Below are 25,191 nucleotides of genomic sequence, written 5' to 3'. Positions count from 1 at the left end.
CATAATTTAAAAACATTAACAAAAGGAATAGTTCAACCAAAAATTAAATATTGCACATGAGTTTTACACAAAAAAGCAATTGAGCTATTATGTTAAAGTTATGAGCTTATATGTATTATTATTTTATCACACCACTGAACCATTCCATTCTAATGGTACATAAACACTTCCTGTTACATTTCCAACAGCATCCTCTCTAGTGCCAACTTATTCACAGTATCATGTTGCCTTGGTACTGCACTTCAGCCCCCACACCACTAGATATCACTGTTCTTCTTAGGCAAGCACTTTTCCCAAGGACTGTATGGAAGAGCAAGGACCAAAAACAAGGCCCCAGCAAAAATGACCAGAGCCCCGGCACAGCCTACACACGTCACTGACCAGGACAATTCGTGGTGTAGAGGTATGGATTGGTCACTTGCTAAGAATGAAAGCACTGATTGGTGGAAAACTATGAGGCAGAGGAAGATTAAGACACCTGTTGAGAGACAGAGAGGAAAAAAGAATATTATCAGATGTATACAAACCTGTGTTACTTGGCTTTTATTAGCAATATGGATAATAAGTGCATTGTCTTTTCCAAATTGCTTGCTCTTTGTTATTACTCCAATTGTTAATCCAGTGTCATGCTGCACTTTTGTGTGTTGATTCTTTGCAATTTTGTGAAATTTCCTAGCGAGTTCTGACTAAAAATTGTTTCTACACCATTTGTTAGGTGTGTATATTTACAGTGCATGTCATTTAGCATAGATGTCTGATTCAAAGTGATAGGAGTGAAACCACTTTGAAATATGTATTGTAAAGAAACCAACAACCCATAAAAATATTAAAATCAGTGTACACACTACTGTTCAAATGTTTGTGGTCAGTATGAGTTTTTAATAAATTAATCTTTTTCACCATTAATGCATTAAATAGAGCAAAAGTGGCATAGTAAAGACATGTATAATGTAAAAAAAAATCAGTTTTAAATAAATGCTGTTCTTTTGAACTTTCTATTCATCAACGAATCCTGAATAAACTGCATCGTGCTTTCTACAAAAATATTAAGCAGCACAACTGTTTTTACCATTGATTATAAGAAATGTTTCTTGAGCAGTAATTCAACATATTAGAATGATTTCTGAAGGATCACGTGACACTGAAGACTGGAGTAATGATACATCACTATATTTACCATCACAGTAATAAATTACATTTTAAAATATACAAAAATAGAACACAGTTATTTTAAATTTAATAATGTTACAATATTGCTGTTCTACTGTATTTCCGATCAGTTGAAACCTCAATTGCTCCCCGGGCAAAAATGGCTGGCCACTGCTCCGGGTGTGTGTTCACTACTCAGTGCTGTGTGTGTGCACTTGGATAAATGCAGAGCACAGATTCCGAGAATGGGTTACCATACTTGGCGGTCACGTCACTCACCTTTTTTTTTCCCCACACATCAAATAAATGTAGCCCTGGTGAGCATAAGAGATTTCTTTCAATAATATTTAAAAATCTTACCGACCCCAGACTTTTGAACAGTAGTGCATTTGTAATATTTAGTTTAGAGGTGTTGGCCAATAGCATAATAATATTACCTGACAGTATGAAGCAAACTGCGGCTGGCTTCAAGAAGAATTGAACACCTTTGCTTACTGCCATGATAATGCAGATTGTTCCCATCACCATCAGGAAAAGACTAATGATAGCAAACATGGCCGACGCTACTGTTAGATCTGATGGGAGAAGAGCAGATTTAATGCACACATACTGAGCTGAACATTCTAATGTATACCATTTAGAACATGTTTTACTTTAAAGGTGCACTCTGTAAGGTTTGGTTTACATTTACTTCTGTTCAAGTGTTCTTAGACTTTACATTGACATAGATGCATAAATGTTTATTAATTGATGTGACTTCATACTTCTTCTTTGTCTATATACTGTATATAGCAGGGGTGGCGAACGTCAGTCCTGGAGAGCCGCAGCCCTGCAGAGTTTTGCTTCAACGCTAATCAAACACACCTGAACAAGCTAATCAAGGTCTGAAGGATTACTAGGGAGCTACAGGTAGGTGAGTTTTAATTAGGGTTGGAGCTGAACTCTGCAGAGCTGCGGCTCTCCAGGACCGGAGTTCACCACCGCTGATATATAGCAATAATGTTTTCCCAACTTTTTTGTTTTTGCTGTCAGTTTCAAGACACTCATGTGCAGTAAGAGTATATCATCTTATTGACATCAGAAATTGTGCTTGTTAACAACATTTAATGCAAAACTGGTGCAAAATCTTTTTCTGTGGGAAATGTAATGTTTCATTCCTTAATTTATTGTCAAATGTTCCATGCCACCCTCATATCTTAAAACTACCATAGTATCTTATTTTATCAACAAATCAAAAATGAACCGGTCAGGGTATGAACAAAAACCTCAAATATTTTTCAATAATTTATTTTCAATAATCGCTGGGATCAGATCATACATAATGCCAATAGCTCTTAAACATATTTTATTCGATTGTGCTGGGTTAAGTTCTCATAGGAAATTATATCACTCTGCAAACACTTTTGAAAATAGCCAAGGAAGCCGGCATGGTATTAAAACTCCAACCATCCAATCATTACTTTATTTGATTTGATTTCTTTTATATTATTATTCATTCTATTTGGCGCTGCTCATACAACATCTACATTTCAAGTTTTGGTGAAAAATCAAATGTGTATATGGCGTCAGCACTCAGTGACGACACAAAGAAAGACACATTAGTGCTATGGGATCTAAAGATAGAGATGGGGATGTGGGATGACTCACCCTTTTCTGGCGTTTTCTGAAATAGGACAATGTTCTCTCCAGTGGTGTAGAACTTAAAGAAGGTGCAATTGGATTCTATAATGGGATCCAAAAAGGTGATGTTATTCTGATGGATAATTCAGAATTCTCCTACTCCAGTTGAGACATTTTTCACAAAAGCTCTTACCTCCCTGTAAGTGCAAAGACCCACAGATCTCCTGCTTTGGGTCCATATCTGACACCCAGAACGTCTTGGTACAGCATTTCCATAAGCCATAATGTGCAACCAGACAAGTCTGATTGTTGTAGAAGCTCTTGGATGGTTTAAGCTCCACCCAGAACTCTGTTCCCACCCCGAGCACGGAAAGCATGATGCCGGTTATAGCCATGAATAACGTCAGCTTGATTTTGCCCTCTTGACTTTCGCTAATGCCATCTCCAGAACTGGAGTGTGTTCCATGTCGGCGTTTGCATCCACCGCCCCGTGATCCCAAAAACCCTCCCACCCCACCAGAAGGTTGGTGCACTCCAGGAGATGTATTCACCGTCCTTATCTCTTCATCCTGAACGATGAATGAGGACCACATGGTTGACTTGGAGGCTCAAAGATCCAGATAAATGAACGAGAGGCAGCGGCTTGTTTTGAAAGGACATTTAAGTCTTAGATGTTTGAGATCAAAATAATCAGATAAGAGGACAAACAAAGACTGTTAGTGCTGGAGTCTGAGTTAGATTGATCCAGCAAGATCAATCTAGGCCAGTCTAATGTGTTTCTAATGTAGGCCTTGTCAGAAGAAGATGTGGCTGAGGATGTTAATAATGGAGGCGTTAAGGCCAGATAGACAGCTGAAGGATGCTGGGAGCTGCAGGACAGGGGAAGGCATTGCCTATTCACAAAAACAGTGCTGACATGAGGGCTAATACAGCTTGAAGATGTGAATGATGAAATGATGAAGTCAGCAGTTGGGGCTGGTTACTCTAAAAAAAAAAAATCAAGAACATGATGAAACAGTAAATCAAACTTAAGCACAGTTTTATGAGGTGGAGGAGTGTCACCAACTACCCCATGATATGCTACAGTATATGTTGCAAGATGTATGCCATGATTCAGTTTATTGCAGTATCATAACTGGATCAATTTGGCCAATCATTTTTAAATCAATATTTTGAATGTATACGATTTTTTGATGTTTTTGTTGATGTTGTTTTTACCATTTCATAATGCCGTCTTTAGAGTGTTAAAAGGATAGTTTACCCCAAAAATAGTTTTGGTCATTTTTCTTTGAATTTCTTTGATTTTTGTGAAACACAATGTTTTGAGATTCCCCCCCCCCCCCCCCCCCCCATGCAATGGAGGTCAGTGGCCACCAAAACTGTTTGCTTGCCAACGTTCTTCAAAATATCTTATTTTTGTGTTTCATGAATATATAACTACTTGCTGAACTACAGAATTGTAGTATGTGTACAATTATAGTCTTAATTTAAGTGATTAAATGTGTCAGTAAAGACTTTTATATTGTTACAAAAATATTTTATTCCAAATAATTGCTGATTCTATATATTGTATATAGATCAATATTATGTAAGTATAATCTATATTTACATTATCTACTATAGTCTCTATTATTTCTATTAGTCCTGAAAAAAGTATCATGGTTTACACAAAAATATTAAGCAGCACATCTGTTTTCAACATTAATATTAATAATAAGTAATGTTTCATGAGCAGCAAATCCGCATATTAGATGATTTCTGAAGGATGTGACACTGAAGACTGGAGTAATGGCTGCTGAAAATTCCGCTTTGCCATCACAGGAATAAATTACATTTCACACTGTATTTTTGATATTTTTGGTCAAATAAATGCAGCCTTGGTGGGCTTAAGAGACTTCTTTCAAAAGCATTTTCTATGCTGAGCGTATCACATGTCACAGAAAACCCCCATGATTTTGATTTAAAAATGACAGTCTCACTGTAGCACCACCCACAAAGATAAAGAAATAAATAAAAACAATTAATTGTTTGACTTTTAATAGTAACAGTGTAACAATGTAAAACTTACAATTTATTTGTATGTCTTTTTATACCATGTTATGCTGCAAAAGCTAATTTGCTGTTGTGGTAGAAGCAGAGACTCTGTATAAAACATGCAGCGTGCATCTAAAAATATTTCATGCAGCTCTAAATTTACTAATTAGCTTCATTAAATTACTTTACAGAAAGTATTAATAGCCAAAACTGTTCAAATGTGAACTACAGCACAATTGAGGAATACCAGGACATGCTAATACTGCCAAATGGCCAGATTAGGCTATATAGTATACATGGAGGGGAAAAAAACATGAAACATGACTTGCTGTTCAAGCATACCATGTTGTACCTAGTATATTAGTAATAAAGAAAGCACATACTGTAAGCTCCAGACTGACACAGATAAAAGTTTCCTGCAACAAAAACAAATATTATGACTTTTAATTGTACTTTAACAGTGCTGACAAAGCAGGTACTTTTACATTGAATCACAAGAGCACAAACAAGCAGCTGACCTGTCGAGTGTCGAATACGTGTAGGCTGGTTTGCAGAGGGGTTTTCTCTAAGATGGACAGAAAGTACGTAAGAGGGGTTTAAAGAGGGAGGATGTCGATATGGAACACCGCTAGTATTTGGGGGTGGGGGGTTGTATGCATCTGAAAAAGATCACGCCCATGTCCTGGCATAATGATATCAATGATCTTTTTTAGGGACGTCGGCACTGGGTCTGTTTCTGTCAATTGTTACTTCATGGCTGCCCTGCTGTGTCTGAGAGATTTCAGTGTGCGTCTCTATGCCAGCGTGGTGTTTGTATCTTCTTGCGTCGCTATGTGTGTGAGTACGCGCGTGAGCATTTCTTGATTCTATTTTAGAAAGCCACCTGTTAATGACATTAAAAAGCATGGCACCAAGCCCACTCGAAGGCCCACTCGAAGGCTGAGGTTACAGCATGCATGTGTATGGGTGTTTGTGAGGGTAATTCTGGGAAAATGAGGCCTGGAATTCTGAAGCAGTGTCAATGTCAGTATTTCAAGCGTAGCAATTTACTTTAAATATTGATTTAGACTGCCTGCACAGCACAGCGGTGCAAAATTATACGGACCAGCTAAAACAATGCAGGTCAAACAAAGTATTTATTTATTTAATCTGTCGAGGAATTGTTAAAATTTAATTTAGAAAACTTAATCTGAAAATTGAATGCTGATTAAACTAATAATTTATTATTTATGTATTTATTTATTTTTTATTTCACTAAATTATCTCCAGATGAAAGGTTGTGTTTGTTTATTTGTTTATTTTAATTATTTAGACTTTATTTTATTTGTTGGTGAATTAATTATATTGTTAAAACTGCATTATTAAATTGATAGTCAGACCTGCACGTTTGCTAAATTAGTGTCAATTTTGATGTCTTAAAAATTAGTTGGAAATGGGAACAGGGAAACAGATCTGGTTACCAAGAACACAAACAGAAACGTCCTTGATACCACAATTCAAACTTTCTTGACAACTAGTTAAGTAGGATGGTTAAGGTACCTATTTACAGATGTTATGTAAATGTGAGTTATGTGGATTAGCCAAATGTAAAGTCCCCTTTTGATATGTCAGTGCATGTCAAGTGAAATATGACCATGGACATGCGCAAGAGGCGCCTACTGGACAGTGTCCCACTGGGTTAAATACATTTACATTTATTCCTTTATGAGCATTATACATATTCAAACAGTCAAGATTTGGCTTAGGCAGAATGAACCCCTCAGTCACCAGTCTTTTTTTCAATACTGTGACAGTAAATAGCAATCATCTTTTTGAAAAAAGAACATCAAGAGACTTTGTAACAACGGCAGGATGAGCAAACGATGAACTAGTGAACTAGAACAGGTGAACTATTGTGCATACAGTGGGTATAGAAAAGAATCACCCGCCTTTTAAAATAATCACATTTTGTTGCTTTGCAGCCTGAAATGAAGACGGACACAGTTTTTGTTTTATCCAGCTGTAATCCAAGTGAAAGATATAACACTAACATGTCAGAAAAATACAAACTTGACTTGTAAACTTAATCACTTTCACAATGGCACACAAAGCCATTTGACTTTCAACGGTGGTCATTTTGATTAGCTCAGCATGAAGAGAGCTTTCCTGGAGCATCTCAGTCCTTGGTAATGCAACTAAAGCAAACAATCAACTATGGGTGGCAAGGCATTGTCAAAAGATCACCGGAATACAGTTGTGGACCGGCACAAGTCAGGAGTTGGAGACAAAAACATTTCAAAGGCTTTATCAATGCCTAGAAGCACAGTGAAATCTATTATTAAGAAGTAACAGGTATTTGGTACAACACAGACACTCCCTGAATCAGGACGTCGCTCCAAACTGGATGAAAGAGCCAGGAAGAAACTGGTCAGAGAGGCTACCAAGAGGCCTACAGCAACTCTGAGCAGTTGCAGGAATTTATGACAAAGAGTGGTCATTGTGTGCAAGTGACAACAACATCACATATTCTCCACAAATGTGACTTGTATTGGAGAGTTGTAAGAAAAAAGCCACTCCTCAAGAAAGCAGTGCATTTCAAAGGCTTTATCAATGCCTAGAAGCACAGTGAAATCTATTATTAAGAAGTAACAGGTATTTGGTACAACACAGACACTCCCTGAATCAGGACGTCGCTCCAAACTGGATGAAAGAGCCAGGAAGAAACTGGTCAGAGAGGCTACCAAGAGGCCTACAGCAACTCTGAGCAGTTGCAGGAATTTATGACAAAGAGTGGTCATTGTGTGCAAGTGACAACAACATCACATATTCTCCACAAATGTGACTTGTATTGGAGAGTTGTAAGAAAAAAGCCACTCCTCAAGAAAGCAGTGACGACTGAGCTTTGCCAAAATGCACCTTGAAGATTCTGAGGCAGATGAGACTCAAATTGAATTATTTGGCCTCAACACCAAAGGAAATGTCTGGCGGAAATCCAGTACAATTGGTACAACACAGACACTCCCTGAATCAGGACGTCGCTCCAAACTGGATGAAAGAGCCAGGAAGAAACTGGTCAGAGAGGCTACCAAGAGGCCTACAGCAACTCTGAGCAGTTGCAGGAATTTATGACAAAGAGTGGTCATTGTGTGCAAGTGACAACAACATCACATATTCTCCACAAATGTGACTTGTATTGGAGAGTTGTAAGAAAAAAGCCACTCCTCAAGAAAGCAGTGACGACTGAGCTTTGCCAAAATGCACCTTGAAGATTCTGAGGCAGATTAGACTCAAATTGAATTATTTGGCCTCAACACCAAAGGAAATGTCTGGCGGAAATCCAGTACAACTCACCATCCAAATAACACCATTCCTACAGTAAAGCATGGAGGTGGTAATGTCTTGTTATGGGGGTGTTTCTCTGCAGCAGGGACTGGAGCACTTGTCAGAATAGAAGGAAAAATAGATGGGGCAAAATACCATCAAATTCTTGAGGAAAATCTGCTGCCCTCTGTCAGAAAGTTGTCAATGGGAAGAAGGTTTACCTTCCAACATGACAATGACCCAAAGCACACAGCAAAACTGAGCACACAGTGGCTGAAGGAGAAAAAGGTGAATGCCCTTGCATGGCCTAGTCAGAGCCCAGACTTAAACCCGATTTAAAATCTGTGGAATGACTTGAAGACTGCAGTCCAGAAATGGTCACCATCAAATTTAACTGAGCTTGAGCAGTTCTGCAAATATTGCAAAGTCTTGATGTGCAAAGTTAGTACAGATGTATCCCAAAAAACTAAAGGCTGTAATTAAAGCAAAGGTTAGTTCAACAAAATACTGACACAAGTGGGTGATCCTTTTTCCAACTCAGGGATTTTTTTTTCTGAAATGTTGGTGTTATATCTTTCACTTGGATGTTATAAGTTGCACTGAGTAAATACAGCTGGATAAATCAAAAACTGTGTCAGTCTTCATTTCAGGGTGGAAAGCAACAAAATGTGATTATTTTAAAGGGGGGTGATTATTTTCTATACCCACTGTATAGAGACAAATCCCAACAGACTAAAGGCTGTAATTAAAGCAAAAGGTGGATCAACAAAATACTGACACAAGTGGGTGATCCTTTTTCCAACTCAGGGATTTTTTTTTCTGAAATGTTGGTGTTATATCTTTCACTTGGATGTTATAAGTTGCACTGAGTAAATACAGCTGTATAAAACAAAAACTGTGTCAGTCTTCATTTCAGGCTGCAAAGCAACAAAATTTGATTATTTTAAGGGGGGGGGGTGATTCTTTTATATACCCACTGTATGTGCTGTTGAGATGATTGCAGCTTGCCTTCAACATGCTTGCAATCCAATCTGTATTCAATCCATTCAGTGAATCTATGATGTACTGACATGGTTGGTGCTCATTTGTATTATGTAGCCTTATCAGACAGAAGGAAGGAGAGCCTGCGAGAAAGAGACAGACACTGTGCTGCAGTCTTATGTGCTCAGCATGGCGATGGCTCTGATTTGTGCACTCACGAACCTTTATAGATCCCGCTGCTTTACCAACACTGTCCAGTAAGTGGCGCCACCAGGCAGCGGTGCCTCAACAGAAATCCAATCAGCCTATTAAACAGGGTATAATATAACATCTGCCTATTTTTATATTGGCTGTCAGTGTCAGGGAATTAATCCCCTATAATAGGGGTCGCAAACTCAAATTACTTATGTGCCACAAGCCAGATGGTTTCTATTGGGGGCAACAAACACAAGTGCTTAACAAGCCTGAATTTTAACTGCATATACATTACTGTTCAACAGTTTGTGGTCAGTACGATTTTTTAATTTATTTTTGGGAAAGAAATGAATGCAGTTCTTCAGCAAGGATGCAATAAATTGATTCAAAATTACAGTAAAGGCATTTATAATGTTACAAAAGATTTCTATTTCAAATATGTATTGTTCTGTTGAATTTTCTGTTCATCAACCAATCTTGAAATAGTTGTATCACAGTTTTGCTCAAACATATGCAGTGCAAATGTTTTCAACATTGATATTAATAATAAATGTTTCTTGATAAAATCAGCACAATATAATGATTTCTGTATGATCATGTGACACTGAAGAAAATGCTACTGAATTTTTTTCTTTGCCGTCACAGGAATAAATTAAATTCAAAGAGAAAACAGTTATTATAAAAATGATAAATTATAAAAAATATGTTGAAGTGTTACTATTTTTACTGCATTTGTGATCAAATCAATGCAGCCTGGGTGAGTATAAGAGTATAAAATATCAAAAATATAAATATAAAATATCTTACCAACTTTAAAACAGTAGTGTAGTTACAGACCAGGATTTTTTTTTTGGGGGGGGGGGGACTTTTTCATCTTTTACTCCTATCTAGCAAGGTGCTCTGATGATGCTTGAGATATGGCTTTGAAAATGCAATTGTCTCCTTAGTAGTAGACCAGAAACATCACCTGAAATAAAGGTTAGAATTTAAGAAGTAAAATACATAGCAGTCTGACACCTCTCATATGTTATATTGGTGCATACAATTATTTTATTTCAGATGAGAAGGCAGAATAAAGTGACTGGAGTAGCTGTGCATGTCAAAAATAAAGAAATGGGCTATTGTGAACTACAGGTCTGTCACAATGCTCTGTTTATAATGATGTAGTTTTGTGGTATTACAACATTTGATGTAACCAGACTTTTTGCCTTTCACCTTTGTCATTAAGCACTGTTTAGTTTGGGTAATTTTGTAATCTAATTTTGCAATTTGTAATCTAGCAGGTGACTGGTATCAGACTGGCCTTTGACAAGAACTGAAAGAAAACAAAGACGCACTATTGTTGAACACATTTGATAAAATTTTGAGGAAGATTAAAAAAAATGGTAAGGCACATGTCTACTTGGCTGTTTATTCTGATCCAATGGAATCTTTTCACATAGGTTTCTTAAAAGCAGAAGACATTCATAGTTGGGTAAATTTCTATAGTGGTGAACGGACAACAAATATGATTTTTGCATTGCCATTTGTTCCAATAGCAATATAAAAAAAATCCACTATAGCTTTTTTAAATAACTTTACAAAAGAATAAAAAATACTATAGAAATTCATTTGGTTAGAAGAGAAAAAAGTTGACAAATTTCTGTCAGTCCAGACCCTGTTGCACTTTTGGGCTTCTCAAAAGCAGTACTCATCATTGTAAACTTCTATAGTAGTGAACAGAAACTATAATTAATGCATTTTTTTGTGTTCCCGTTAGATCCAATAGCAAAAGAAAAAATAGTGCAATAGTGCTTTTATGACTTTCCAAAAGAGGAAATAATATAGAGAGATTATGATTATGTTGTAGCCAATTAGAATCACTTACAGCAGCAATAACCAGTTTTCTGTAATTTAATGCAAGATTAATAAAACACAAACTACAGTATTTTTTTAAAAGTGAAAATACAAAAAATCTTTAATAGATTTATGATATTAAAAGATGGGGAAACGCCTTATCACAAAAAAGGGTCCAGTAAAAACACTCACACATTTAACTAATAATTTAAGAAAGTATAGTGATGTAAATGTACATTAAATTAAAAAAAATTGAAAATATAAAAAACTGCTAGATTTATGAAGCTAATAACTGTGGAAATGTGTTATAACAGTCTATGAAAAGGGTCTGTTCATCCAAGTCACCCAGAATTTTGTCTTACAGTAAATGTGGGATTCATTTTGACATTGATGCATTTTCAAATATTTTGTGATTGTGAAAATGTAATAGAATTCCACTTTCAATTCCAGTGTGAATGCAAAAAGAACTGTGTTCTTCACTTTTCACTCAGTTCAGGATCTCAGCACTGATCAGCCATTGTGGATAGTGGGCAAAATGGTTAATTTCCCACCCTGCCTGTAATGCCTAACTGCCTCTGTGTGTGTGTGTGTGTGTTAATTTGCCTGTAAGCCTGTAATGCCTAACTGCCTCTGTGTGTGTGTGTGTGTGTGTGTGTGTGTGTGTGTGTGTGTGTGTGTGTGTGTGTGTGAGAGAGAGAGAGAGAGAGAGAGCATTAAACATTGTCCTGACGCACAGGAGAGAAAGAGATAGAGATTAATGCCAACAGAGCTTCACACAATAAAAAAACTCTGTTGTCTGTACTGCTGCCCAGTCATTCTCATTCATGTCACTCCTCTCCATACTCCTAAACAACGCTACAGTCCACATAGTGCATATAGCAATTGATTAACGGTAAGTCCTGAAAGTCAAGTGGAGAGTCACTGTAGCTCAGTCTTACTAAACAGAGGAGAGTGATCAGTGCAGGAGCTGTTAATTAAGGATCAATTACAGCTATAAGTGGAAGATTACACAACAGCAACAGCGGAAGCCATTCACCGGATCCTGAACCTAAAATCCGATGTTTTGCTGGAGAAACAGTACCAAATATTATACACCTTTAAAAAGGTTATTTATTGACATTTCCATTAAGAAGCTTTCCATTGCACAAAGGTTCTTCAGTTATTAAAATTATGAAATTCTTCACAATAAAAATGTGTTTCCTTTAAACTCTCTTATTTTCACACCATTAATGCAGGTATTTTTTCATATCTGGAATGAAAAAATGGTTAAATGCTGTAAAGATCTGTGTGTCTGTGATGCATTTGAGTCATGTAACTATCAATCACAACCAATTCAGGATCAGGCATCACATTCTGCTCTTGCTGTCATTGCCTTTTGATACCCCTTTAGACATTTTATTTTAGGGTGCATTTGGCAAAGCTGCAGTCTCTTCCCAATCTAACAGCAGGTCCTTTACTTTAACTCAAGAGTGCCTGCGAGGAGGATGTTGGCAGACCAGCTCTCGGAAAACACTTGGGATTCTGTCCTCCAGCAAGTTCACTCTTCATCAATGTTTGCAAGGCACTCGTTCATACAATTTAAAGTAGTGCACCAAGCTCATATGTGCACAGTTAAGATTGAAACTACTCAGCCCTCCATGTACTAGGTGTAAATGTGCAGATGCCTCACTTGGACAGGCCCCAATCTGGAGCATTATTGGCGATCTGTAGGCTATTTGAGACTGTCTCAGCACAGATTACCAGATCCTCTGCTAATGTTGTTTGGGGTTACCCACAGGAGTTGTGGCATGATTTTTACATTAATTTATACATTTGCATTCATCTGTATTGCTTAAAATAACTAAAAAAACTACAATTGAATTATTGTTTTCGTTAATTAAAATGAAATATAATGTTATTAATAACTGAAATAAAGCTGAAATAAAACTAAATATAAAACAAACTTAAAAATTAGAAATATTACCTTGGCAACTAACTGAAATAAAATGAGTTGAATAATTGACGTATTAAATGACTAAAACTAATATGGAAATAAAAATAAACAAACAAATAAATAAATATGGCAAAAGTAAAAAAATGTAACAATAAAAGCTCATTTAAAATAAGAATAAATATAATAATAGTATACAAATAATACTAAAATAACACTGCATTTTATATATGGTATTAAATTGTTTAATTTCAGCTCCGTTCACCTCTAAATTTCCTTAAATTGCCAGTCTTGTGTCCCATAATGATCAGTGTTTAGGAATAGGCGATGAGGCAAGTACTTTTGTGGTGTTGCAATTTGCGTTTTAAGAGAAAATACAATCAAAAGAACCCTTAAAGCTATGAAATTTAAAGAGGACTGATAACGGGAGGGAGGGAAGGATGGGGGAGTGGAGAGAGTTAAAATTATCCTCCCTAAAGCAAATCCTTCTCAATCTGATCAGTGTGTTTGGAATAGACCAACTTGCCCCAACTCTGTGGCTGACTGCAGGTGAGGGACCTTTTTAATTCTCCAGAAAACTCATAGGCAACTTTCTGATGGAGCTGATTCAAATTTACTTCAGAAGGTATGGTTCAGATCGATTATCAGTGTCATTTAGAAAGTGTGATATAATTGTGGCTTTTTATTGTATGATTAACGTTCATTCCGCTTTGCACTGCTGATATTTTACTTATCAAATGTAATGAGCATTACTTTTGTTCCGCATGAATAGCCATGTGGTTTTAGGAAAACTGAAGATGTAAGATAATCTGTTTTTGCCCTCGCAAACTTAAATCTTCCTTTTTGGAGAAATTTGAGCTGCTAAAATATTGCCATTTATTTGTTTATTTGTATTTTTTTTAGGGGAATTCTAAAGTGAGGTTTTAGATATTGATTATATTGCTAATTTACAATGCATGGTTACACACAGTAAATATAGATGGGAAATGTCTTTTAGAAGAGGAATGCATGAATATTGTGATGGATATTTCAATGGACAGTAACTATGTCATGCCTATAAATCACATACACTGTGATTTTACAATTGTGTTCTTGTAAAATTAAAATAGAAATCATTTCATTGATTGTCTGGCGAGCTTCAGCTTTTTTTTATTTTAGTAATGATAGTATAAACATGCTTTTCTGACTTTACTGTTTACTGTTGTTTACAGTGGTAAACAATATTTTTCTTAAAGCTTATTAGAGGTTCAGTGTAAAGCTTGCAAGAGCCTTAGGGTTAGCAATCATCTTTTCTCCTGCTATATACTCATCTACAGCACTGTTTTCAGTCGCCTAATGCAAATACATAAGGTTTTTGTATATATAAAACCATTGTGGCAACTGGAAGTTTTAATAGTTTTAATATGTGGTCAACAAAGGACACAGTACCTCATGAAGTACTTTGACCTGATTCATTAGGTGAACAAATCTCAATCTGTTCTAAGGACACCTGTTTTTATTTCATTATGCCCTACATGGATGTTTATTTTAGGTTTTGGTTCAGTTTTACACTACAGTGCTCATGTTACTGTAAAATTAGACAAGCAAGTACTGAGTAATATAGGAAACATGGACATTCTATGGAAAGTATTACGTTTTCTAACACTAGATGGAGTTTAGACTTACCTCACATTTGATATGATCTAAAACAACAATCTTTTAAGCAAATAGTAATACATACTACTGAGCAGCCAGAAAGTCTTGTGGTATTTTATGGATGATTTGATTTGTCAAGTGCCTGAATGCTTCCTCTAAATGCAAACAAGAATGACATTCATTTGGTCATTTTGGTTTACATTTAGTTTTTGCTTCCTGATATTTTGTGTTTATGTTTTTGGTCCAAAGTAACTTCAAGTTAATTGCAGAAACAGTTTCCAAAGTAAAATGGTTGCTTTTCTTGGTCCACCATTCTTTGGGATTTAATCGTTGTTGCACTTTTAACCATTAGTCTACCGTTAGTCCAGACCCTATTCTACCACCAGCCATTCATTGCATCTCTGAATGATTGCACTCAACCCATGTCCTTTTCTTTGAGGATGAAAAAAAAAACATCTAATGTAAATTAATTTAAAATGGTCAAATCATGTAGGCTATATAAATGACCCTTTTAAAAAGATACGCATGATTTTAGAGCTAATCATGTGTAAATGTACATCCATGACATCTGTTTGTGAAATGATACAGACAGATTTAAGGAGCTTAGCACCAGTCTACTTCCCTCTATCTAGTTAGCCAACAGATTTTGAATGATTTAACAGATTTATTTAAGTATCAGTACAATTAGGCTGCGATCAGGGCCTATAGCAGCAGGACAGGTGTTACCTTAAGTGATTCCTGAGACAGAGTTCATGTATCTCGACTTGGTGATGACCCTAGTTGAGATTCTTTCAGTAGGCTCCTCTTTAAATTATATGTAATAATTCTGACTGGTGTGTAAGAGTACCAGACAATTCACAAATGCATTTGTGCACTCACTGCACTGCTAGTTGTGGACTGTTCTTTAAAAAGCAGAAAGAATTGGTCAAAAAAGGTTGATGTCTTGCAAAACAGGGATGGACAAAATGGTCATCAACTGATGATTATGAATATTTTTGAAAGAAGTCTCTTATGCTCACTAAGGATATTTTGAAGAATATTTGTAACCAAACAGTTGATGATAGCCATTGACTTTCAAAGGATTTTTTTCATACTATGGAAGCCAATGGCTACCGTCAACTGTTTGGTTACTAACATTATTCAAATGATCTTTTTTACTGTTCAAATTCATACAGGTTTGAAACAAGTGGAGGGTGAGTAAATGATGACAAAATTTTAATTTTTAGGTGAACTATCCCTTGAAGTGAGTGAAATTTCACTGTTCAAAATATATATCACTGTCATAATTACAGTTGATCGCTTTACACATGTATTTGTTGCTGCCGTAAAGCAATCTGCCCTTTTCACAGAATTCTGTACCCAAATTTACATACTCCCAGAACAGACGTATCAGAAATGTACCATGAGAATGATTTTGAAACTGATATTTCAAGGCAAAAAAAATTAACATTCAGGTGCTTTAAAAATTCTCAAAACACCTGAGGTCTGTTCTATTGTATTGCAAATGTTTTTAAAAGCAAGAATACATTATGTGTGAAAAGCACCATAAGAAACATGTCTATGGACTCTAATTATACAGCTGAATAGTCTGTAAAGTCTCTTCAAGTTTGCTGCAAGTCTAACTAAGCTGAAAGCCAAAGTGTCATTGGCAATCACCTTCATCTTTCACATTCTCACTCATTCTGTCTCAGTCACACGAGGATGCCATGAGCTCTGTCTAGTGATATGTCTAGAGTGACGTGCCGTACAGCGTGAAAATGTGGAATGGGCAAGCCTCTTAGGAGACTGCTGGCTACATGTAGAGTGTTTCTGAACTGGCTTATGTGCGCCAGACCATGACCCAACACCACCGACACATGTGATGGCAGCAATACTGCAGGAAGAGACTACTGTAAGCATGCCAAGCCAATTCACCATGGCCTTTAAGCCTTCCTAGATCCTATTAGACAGTCAACCTTGGGGACTAAAGAGCAAGAGCCCCTTCCTGTGATGTAGATCCTCAGGCAGATTCTACCAAACTATAGATCTTAAAAAATTATCAATCAATCAATCAATCTATATCTATCTATCTAATCTATATCTATATCTATCTGTCTGTCTGTCTGTCTATCTATTTTGAAAACCATCGTTCATCATTTGCATCACGTTTGTAACAGTAATCTGATTACAATAGCCAAGGGCGTTTTCAGCTGTTAGCGTCATTCACCCCAGGTGCGCGTCTGACTCAACAAGTCCATGTTGTTGACTGATCAACTCAGTAAATAGAACTGAGCTATATGCAATCCCACTACTGTCTTTGTTTTTTTTACTAAAATGATTGTAAATAACCCCAAAACTGTTTTTCCTTGGGGCACAGCTGACTGAAATCTCTCTTCTAATCTGCAGGGATGTGCCTGACAGAATCTGGAAATTAAAGGATTACTGCTAACTGCCAAACACTGGAGATCTGGTTTGCCAAATATTTCATCAGGCCAGGGCAAAAGAGCGGTCAAGGGGTCCTACTTTTGCTCTGGTTTGTTGGCTTGTGTGTTTGTACACTGGAATGTCTGCGTCTGATGGATTTATAACCATTCACAGTGGAAATAACATTCTGTGCTCACAAAAATATAAGCAATGTATTTTCTGAACATTACTTGTGGATTTCTAAATCCACTGCTTGTTCTCCAATGACCTCTTTTCATGGTGCGCATCCCACTGCTGTAAAGAAGAAATCAATGATGACAAAAGACACAAATTATGCCATTATGGCTTTGCCTTTCTCAGAACACATGAACTGGGGAGGGATTTTTCGTTCCCACTTTCTTCTTTTTCTCATATCTTTATTACCATCTGTTACAGTTTGTAGCATTCCAGGTTTGGAATATGACTGGGGAACGCAACCCAAACTTGTTTGCATCCCTATTCCTGCAGATGCAGACCCTAGTTGTTTCACACCAGGTGGGGCTTCACATGGGACTGTACATGGGGCTCCACATGGGCCAAACAGCAATGGACACGGGAATGGCCATGGGAATGGACATCATGGGGCAGTTAGCGGGCTGCCGAGTAGTCACAGCAGCAGTAGTAGTAGCCGACATGGCATATCCGATGAGGCCAAAGCCACCATCCTTCACCTGAGGGAGAGCCTTGTGCGACAAAAGGAGACCATCTTGGATCAGCGAGAGACTATTCGGGAACTGACAGCAAAACTGACTCTCTGCGAGAGCTTTGGAAGGGGACACCATGATGACAACCATCACAGCCCTTCACATCACAACTCTCAGCATTCTTCACACCATTATGACAGCCACCATGCTGACCCACACTTCCCTTTAAACGGGCATCGCAGTGACCATCACAGAGGCAAATCTCCATATCTGGGCAAACACAGCTTCTCCCCAGAACAGACAGGAAAGACCCTGCAGGCCCTGAAGGAGAGGCTGGAAAATCTTCAGGTGGGAAGGTTTACAGTCTTAAACTGAAAGTTAAAGCCTGTAAATAATTGCAAAAAACAAAACATATATACACACTACTTTTCAAAGGTTTTGGGTCTTTCTTTACAAGTCTCTATGCTCACCAAGGCTGCATTTATTTAATCAAAAATAAAATAAAAACAGGAATATTGTGGAAACATTATTACAATTTCAAAAAAATGTTTTCTACTTGAATATATTTTAAAATGTCATTTATTCCTTTGATCACAAAGCTGAATTTTCAGCAGCCATTACTTCTGTCTTCAGTATTTGGTGCTCAAGAGACATTTCTTCTTATTCTTTTTTTTGGTCTACGCACCTCAGTTGGATTATTTTGAAGGCGCGGCGAGTCGCTAGCTGCTTCTTGTTTCATAAATAGAAAGCACACCATTTCGTTGAAATCTTTTGTAGCATTATACATGTCTTTATACTGTCACTTTTGATAAGTACAATGTATCTTTGGTAAATAAAAGATGACCCCAAACTTTTGATCAGTAGTGTTTCCCCAAGGAATCACATAGCTATGGAAATTATTTTAAGGAATATTATTTCCATGACTTTCCCAGGCCTGAAAAACCACAATTTTAAAATGTTTTCCAACTGCTTAGATTTTGTCTTCAGGGGTTACCCTGCATGTCACAGGTCGATCTGTATTCAGGACAACTTCTCAGCATGACATAAGCTCCTTTCCCTTTTTTGTAACATACACTTTGGTGGCTTCCTGTGACAACGACAGATCATTGAATACAGTCTTAGGTTTAGGCTGGCCAGTCGAGATTTGCTTATTTAATTAGCCAGATCCCTACCCTGGGGAAAGCACAACGGACCATACTACATTAACATGGATAACCCGTATACTTATTGTTACAATGCACTTACAATTGATCCTTTAAACCAGCCACAATGTGACACTTTCTTTGAATACAGTATGTATACAGTGAAACTGTTGCCATGCATTTAAACTCTTCTTTTTTAATTGGTCTTTAGTACACAAATGAATGGCTGATGAAGGATTTAATGTTGTAAAAGTTTGATGTGCTTTACAACTCAGATATTCTTCCTGTTTCCCAAAGTGATTTAAATATGACCACAAGGTTTATCAGAATTGTTGTTGTCTTTGAGAGGAAATGCACGCACTGCACAATGGTGACGGCACTCTGCAAATGTGCTAGTTGCTGCCATCACTAATTAGCCCCATCTGCCTTGATAAGCCATTAAGCGCAGAATGCTGTGGCGCAGAGTAAAGCTGGATTTGCTGTGACTAATCAGAGGAAGGAGTGCTGACAGTGAAGCTGGCTGTTGTGATTTTAACACACTTGTCTGTTTTCTAATACACTACCGTTCAAAATATTGGGGTCGATAAGATTTTTTATGTTTATGAAAGAAGTCTCTTTGCATTTATTTGATCAAAAAAATACAGTAACAACAGCAATATTGGGAAATTAAAATAACTATTAAAATAAAATAGCTGTTTTCTTTTTTGAATATATTTTAAAATGTAATGTATTCCTGCAATGGCAAAACTGAATTTTTGGAACTTCAGAATACTTCAGAAATCATTATAATATGCTGATTTGGTGCTCAAAAAACAGTTCTTCTTATTATACATTTTTCATGATTTTTTTATGAATAGGAGGTTCAAAAACAGCTTTTATTTTAAATAGAAACATTTTGTAAAATTATAATTTTTTATTGTCACTTTTGATCAATTTAATGTGCCCTTGGCTGAATACAAGTATTAATTTATTTAAAAAATAAAAATAAATACAACTGACATCAAACTTGTGAACAGTAGTGTATATTGAATGTTAATGGTAAAAGGTTTCTACAGTAAACGTGGTTTGTTATTGAAAAAAAAACATGGTGTCCTATGGTTTATAAAATAAAACTTTTTTTAAATACTGGTTAAGTTCTGTGGAACAATTGTGATAATTTTATAAAATAAGCATATATTTGCATTGGTTATTATTATCGTTGCATTGCAAACGTTGTGTTTAAAATCTAGCCTAAACTGTATATTTATGTTTATTGTAATTTTTGTTCATATAGGCAAGAAATTCATCCAGTTCCTATTCAAGTTCATTGAGAGACCTCCTGCAGCGCAAGATCAACACACTGGAAGAACAGCTCCATCATCACTATGGTCACCATGACAACCATCATGGATCTGGTCATCATGAGGATAACCATGACCATGATGACCACCTTAATAACCACCACAATAACCACCATGATGACCATCATGATAACCATGACAGCCATCAGGCAAACCATCATGATGACCATCACTCTAGCCACCATCGTAACCACCATTATGGCCATCACTACGACCGTTACAGTGACCACCACGACGACCACCATGGCAATCACCAAGACAATCATCAAAGTGGCCATGATGATCATCATGACAGCCACCACAACAACAACCACCATGATGATCATCATGATGATGACCATCATGGCAATGGACACCATGATGGTGGACACCATGGAAATGATGATCATGTCCACCATCCACAAACCTCAATCCAACCACCGGGGTCAAGAGTGCCTGTCCGTGGAGCCATCAGCAAATTAGATGCAGTGCTGAGTAACCTTCACCACAAAACTCCAGAACCAGGTGATAAGTCCTAAAAGTATTACAAAATAGAACTGAATTAACTCTGGCTAATCAAATTTACATTATTTGAACAGGACATCTGTAAGTGCTGAAGTGTAAGTGCAGAATCTTGGATTTTTATTTAACTGTTCAGACCCCAGGTCTTTGATTGAAAATTTGTCCCAACCAACTATATGCAAGTATAAAATATTCTATTTTGTATTTAATATTTGAATATACTTTAAAACGTGATTTATTCCTTTGATGGCAAAGCTGAATTACTACAGTCTGAGTGTCAAATGATCCTTCAGAAATCATTCTGTTATGCTGATAAAAATGTGCTCAAGTCAGTTATTATTGGTGGCCAACTATTTAGTAATTCAGGTTCTAATTATTGTAATAAGTTTTTGCTGCTTAATATTAAATGTTTTTTTGTAAATTACATTGACATGATACATTTTTTACTGAATTGTTTTACACATTTTTACATTATATGTTTATTGTCATGTAAATTGGGTCATTTACATTCTGGCCATGAAAACTAATAGCTTAAATTATAATTTATTTAAAGTTTTTTGGAAAAAAAGTTCAATTCAAATAACTTTTTAAATATGGTAATGTGTTTTTTAAATTATTATTATTCATCAACTGATTATAATTTATGTTTAGATTTAGAGTAGAACTATAAAGTATGGTCTTATTTTTGGTGCTCCTGGAACATATTTGAGATCTGAATGGGTTAAATGCGAAAACTGCAGAGAATTTAGTTAAATAGTCTGCTTCCAGGAGATCAGAGTCTCCAACTGTATTTTAAAGATTTCAGTGGTGCTTTTAGAGGTTATACTGCTGAGAAATGCAATCCCGTTTCACAGTTTCTTATTTTCATCTCTAACAGGACCAAATAAGAAGCCCAAGAATCCTGATGCTTTTCAGATTGGCTTCCCAATGCGCACCAACTACATGTATGGGCGAATCAAGCGCACCCTTCTGAGTGAGATTTTTGCCCTCACGGTCTGTCTTTGGTTGAAAGGGGGCTCAGGTCCTGGCATCGGAACCCCATTCTCCTACTCTGTCCCGGGCCAGGCCAACGAACTTGTCCTGATTGAATGGGGCAACAATCCCATGGAGCTGCTGGTGAATGACAAGGTAAAGAAATCAACCGATTATAAAACAGGGATTGTAACAAAAGTTTAATGCTCTAGATTCATTAAAAACAGGCAATCCTTACAAAAACATTTTAGCTTAGAAGTGTATTTAAATTGATACAATCAAATATGTCATAAACATTAGACAAAATGATTGTGATCAAATGCATTGTGATAAAATGCTAGACCTAGAAAAGGGGTCACCAGGCTTACCCTGATAATGCCCTTGCAACAGTCTGCAAAGCTCTCTCTTCCTCTTGGCTTCTCAGTCATTTGCATCATCCTGCCTAATTAGCTTAATTGGCTTATCCGTGGTTGACATGTGAATACATTCTACTGTTTTTTTCTCTCAATGACTGTTTATGTGCTGTCAACTAAACTATTTACAACTAATGCTGGCATGCTGCTCAAGTCTACACATAATAAACACTAATTATGAGTTTTGTCAGTGCATAGACTACTTTGATTTGTACTTAAAAGTACCAAATTCTACTTCATCCATGTCAATTTTTCATTTTCATTCTCTTCTTTCTTTTTTTTTTCTCGAAAATATTTAGTTAGTGTTTTATTGGAGAAACTATTGGAATTATTCAGTTTATTATTGAATTATTCATTATTGAATCACAAACTATAATTTAGAACATTATGCTATAATTAGAACATTATGCTAACCAATTTGTTCAAAAGAATCAACACAAAGTTATTCATATTATGTTATTCATATATGAATTGGGTATTGCTGGTTCTTTTTTAGGCTTTAATTTTGCATTAATTTATAGAACTCTGACAAGCATTGTTAGTTCTGATTCTAAACAGTTGACAGACAACATGGGAATATATTGTACACTACAATTCAAAAGTTTGGGGTCAGTACATTTTGATTGATTGATTGATTGATTGATTGATTGATTGATTGATTGATTCATTCATTCATTGAAAAATATTAAGCAGCACAACTGTTTTCAACACTGATAATGATACAAAGTATTACTTGAGCAGCAAATCAGCCTATTAGAATGATTTCTGAAGGATCATGTGACACTGAAGACTGGAATATTGATGCTGAAAATTAGTTTTTTTTCATCAAAGGTAAATCACAATTTATAATGTTTTAAAATAGACATCAATTATTATTATTTTTTTTTTTACTGTATTGATCAAATAAATACAATAAATCTCCTGACCCCAAACCCAAAATGGTATTGCATTTTTGCTGAAAAGTTGATAGGGAAAATATTTATTAAGTCAGTATATGGTAATCTCCATCACCCCAAAATAACAGTACTTTTTACAGGTAACAGTAACAGGTTTAAAACTAAACCTGGGACACAGCAGCATATATAGGCCTAGATATATGCGATAGTGTGTATGACAGAATTCTTAATACTATAATTACAAAAAATTAGAATGATTTCTGAAGGATCATGTGACACTGAAGACTGGACTATTGATGCTGAAAATTAGTTTTTTTTTCATCAAAGGTAAATCACAATTTATAATGTTTTAAAATAGACATCAATTATTGTTTTTGTTTTTTTTACTGTATTGACCAAATAAATACAATAAATCTCCTGACCCCAAACCCAAAATGGTATTGTATTTTTGCTGAAAAGTTGATAGGGAAAATATTTATTAAGTCAGTATATGGTAATCTCCATCACCCCAAAATAACAGTACTTTTTACAGGTAACAGTAACAGGTTTAAAACTAAACCTGGGACACAGCAGCATATATAGGCCTAGATATATGCGATAGTGTGTATGACAGATTTCTTAATACTATAATTACAAAACAAAGTTGCTGTATTGTACATTGTTGCTGTAAGATATACTCTGTTTTGCCCTCTTGCAGGCAGTTACTCTTCCTCTTTCTCTGACGGACAGTAAGTGGCACCACCTCTGTGTAACATGGTCCACACGTGACGGCATGTGGGAGGCTTATCTGGACGGTGTGAAAAGAGGCTCTGGAGAGAATCTGTCCCCGTGGCATCCCATTAAACCAGGAGGAGTCTTCATCCTTGGACAGGAGCAGGTATGTCTCACAGAATCAGTCAGCCAGTATAAAAAAACACTCATGCTAACTTGCGACTTTCTTCTACCCAGGACACTTTGGGTGGCCGTTTTGATGCCACACAGTCTTTTGTGGGCGAGATGTCAGATCTGCAGCTGTGGTCCCGTGTGCTCACCTCTACCGAGATCTACAACCAAGTGTCCTGCTCCAGCCATCTCACGGGTGACGTCATCACCTGGAGCGAGTCCATGGTGGAACTTCACGGAGGTGTCACAAAGTATCCGTTCGACCCATGTCATTAGGGATCTGACCAAACAGAGCTGGATTCTCCACACTTCTGCTTAACTTGCAGCTGGAAAGGTGGACAATTATGAATCCAGATGGAAAGGCTGAGGAGAAGGACTCAGGGTGCAGTTACTCCTGCAGGATAATAGGATTCCAAGCAGGTCTACATAGGCCCCGGGCATTTAACTAAGCACTTTATTAGTAAGTGTCTAAGAATTACATACTGCATATCGATAAGCACTTAGGATGTCAACAGACTGGTTGAACTACATTCCGTGGTTTTGATTCCCTTCCAAACACTAATGGAAGAACTTCAGTATGCTGAATGTGCAAAAACCCTACACAACAAAAACTAATTACAGTTGGCATGTACTATTACAATAAAGCGGGACAACATGGTCTATATTTATATCTATATGATGAGAAGTGAAATACACATTTTAAAAATGTTCTTTTGATTAGACTCATTATTTGGTTAGACCCATTTGTATTCGCTCTAGGCAGCATGGGGGCACCAGTGAGTTTTAAAGGCCTACTTCAGTGTTACATTTCCTAATCATCCACCCTGACTGGTCCGATTTATGCATGCATTTGTATGGATTTGCTTGTGTGTTCAAAATGAACTGCATAAATCAACTGTTAAAACTGCTTAACCTCGCCTTTGGTGTATATCTGTATTCAAATGTACATTTTAGTTTTTTTCTCTCTCTCTCTCTCTCTCTTCTTTCTAATTTATATAGCAGATATATGTATATATGATATTTTTACTCATTACTAACAATATGTTTGGGCATGTCTTTAATGCCTGTAAGCCAAAATGTACAAGCTTAACTTGAGACAAGTGTGTATTTAAATATTTTTTAAATAAAGTAATGGTTTTCAACTAATCAAATCGTTCTTTTAAGATGTCTTTGACATCGATTTTATAAAATGTCTGTCGATTACATGGTTTCTGGGTTTGCCAATTTAAAACAAATTATGCCAAATACACGTTGTCAACATGGTTTTATCATTATTTAG

General features: G+C 36.4%; 2 protein-coding genes across 3 annotated transcripts; one reads left to right on the top strand and one right to left on the bottom strand.

The window, feature by feature from the left end:
* On the bottom strand, positions 1 to 5,638 carry LOC107599526 (voltage-dependent calcium channel gamma-6 subunit-like). The gene is made up of 6 exons (XM_016291149.1): positions 5,322 to 5,638; positions 5,187 to 5,219; positions 2,963 to 3,753; positions 2,797 to 2,871; positions 1,587 to 1,724; positions 1 to 478 (listed from the first exon to the last, which is right to left on the bottom strand). Exons 3-6 carry the CDS (start codon positions 3,360 to 3,362, stop codon positions 258 to 260), a joined length of 834 nt encoding a protein of 277 aa, XP_016146635.1. The 5' UTR covers positions 3,363 to 3,753; positions 5,187 to 5,219; positions 5,322 to 5,638; the 3' UTR covers positions 1 to 257.
* A 7,912-nt stretch (positions 5,639 to 13,550) lies between these two features.
* Positions 13,551 to 24,720, top strand: LOC107599522 (neuronal pentraxin-1-like). 2 transcript variants are annotated; one of them, XM_016291146.1, is made up of 6 exons: positions 13,551 to 13,594; positions 17,066 to 18,114; positions 20,182 to 20,752; positions 21,627 to 21,877; positions 23,728 to 23,907; positions 23,979 to 24,720. In XM_016291146.1, the coding sequence occupies exons 2-6, from the start codon at positions 17,347 to 17,349 to the stop codon at positions 24,186 to 24,188; spliced, it is 1,980 nt and encodes a 659-aa protein (XP_016146632.1). In that variant the 5' UTR covers positions 13,551 to 13,594; positions 17,066 to 17,346; the 3' UTR covers positions 24,189 to 24,720. The 2 variants fall into 2 exon arrangements, with proteins under 2 accessions (XP_016146632.1, XP_016146631.1); XM_016291145.1 differs by having other exon boundaries at positions 13,586 to 13,670.
* The last annotated feature ends 471 nt before the right edge of the window (positions 24,721 to 25,191 follow it).

Source organism: Sinocyclocheilus grahami, unplaced genomic scaffold (assembly GCF_001515645.1).
Source record: "Sinocyclocheilus grahami isolate Dianchi unplaced genomic scaffold, SAMN03320097.WGS_v1.1 scaffold268.1, whole genome shotgun sequence".
NCBI classification, from domain to species: domain Eukaryota; kingdom Metazoa; phylum Chordata; class Actinopteri; order Cypriniformes; family Cyprinidae; genus Sinocyclocheilus; species Sinocyclocheilus grahami.
Note: the sequence above shows the minus strand (reverse complement) of the source record. Positions and strands in the feature narration are given on the sequence as shown.

Coding starts and splice junctions, on each gene's coding strand:
- LOC107599526 (XM_016291149.1), bottom strand. CDS start 3,362: ATGTGGTCCTCATTCATCGTTCAGGATGAAGAGATAAGGACGGTGAAT. Junction 1,725..2,796: donor TCAGAAAACGCCAGAAAAGG/GTGAGTCATCCC, acceptor TTCTCCCATCAG/ATCTAACAGTAGCGTCGGCC. Junction 479..1,586: donor AGTTTGCTTCATACTGTCAG/GTAATATTATTA, acceptor GTCTCTCAACAG/GTGTCTTAATCTTCCTCTGC.
- LOC107599522 (XM_016291146.1), top strand. CDS start 17,347: ATGACCTCTTTTCATGGTGCGCATCCCACTGCTGTAAAGAAGAAATCA. Junction 18,115..20,181: donor AGAGGCTGGAAAATCTTCAG/GTGGGAAGGTTT, acceptor TTGTTCATATAG/GCAAGAAATTCATCCAGTTC. Junction 21,878..23,727: donor AGCTGCTGGTGAATGACAAG/GTAAAGAAATCA, acceptor GCCCTCTTGCAG/GCAGTTACTCTTCCTCTTTC.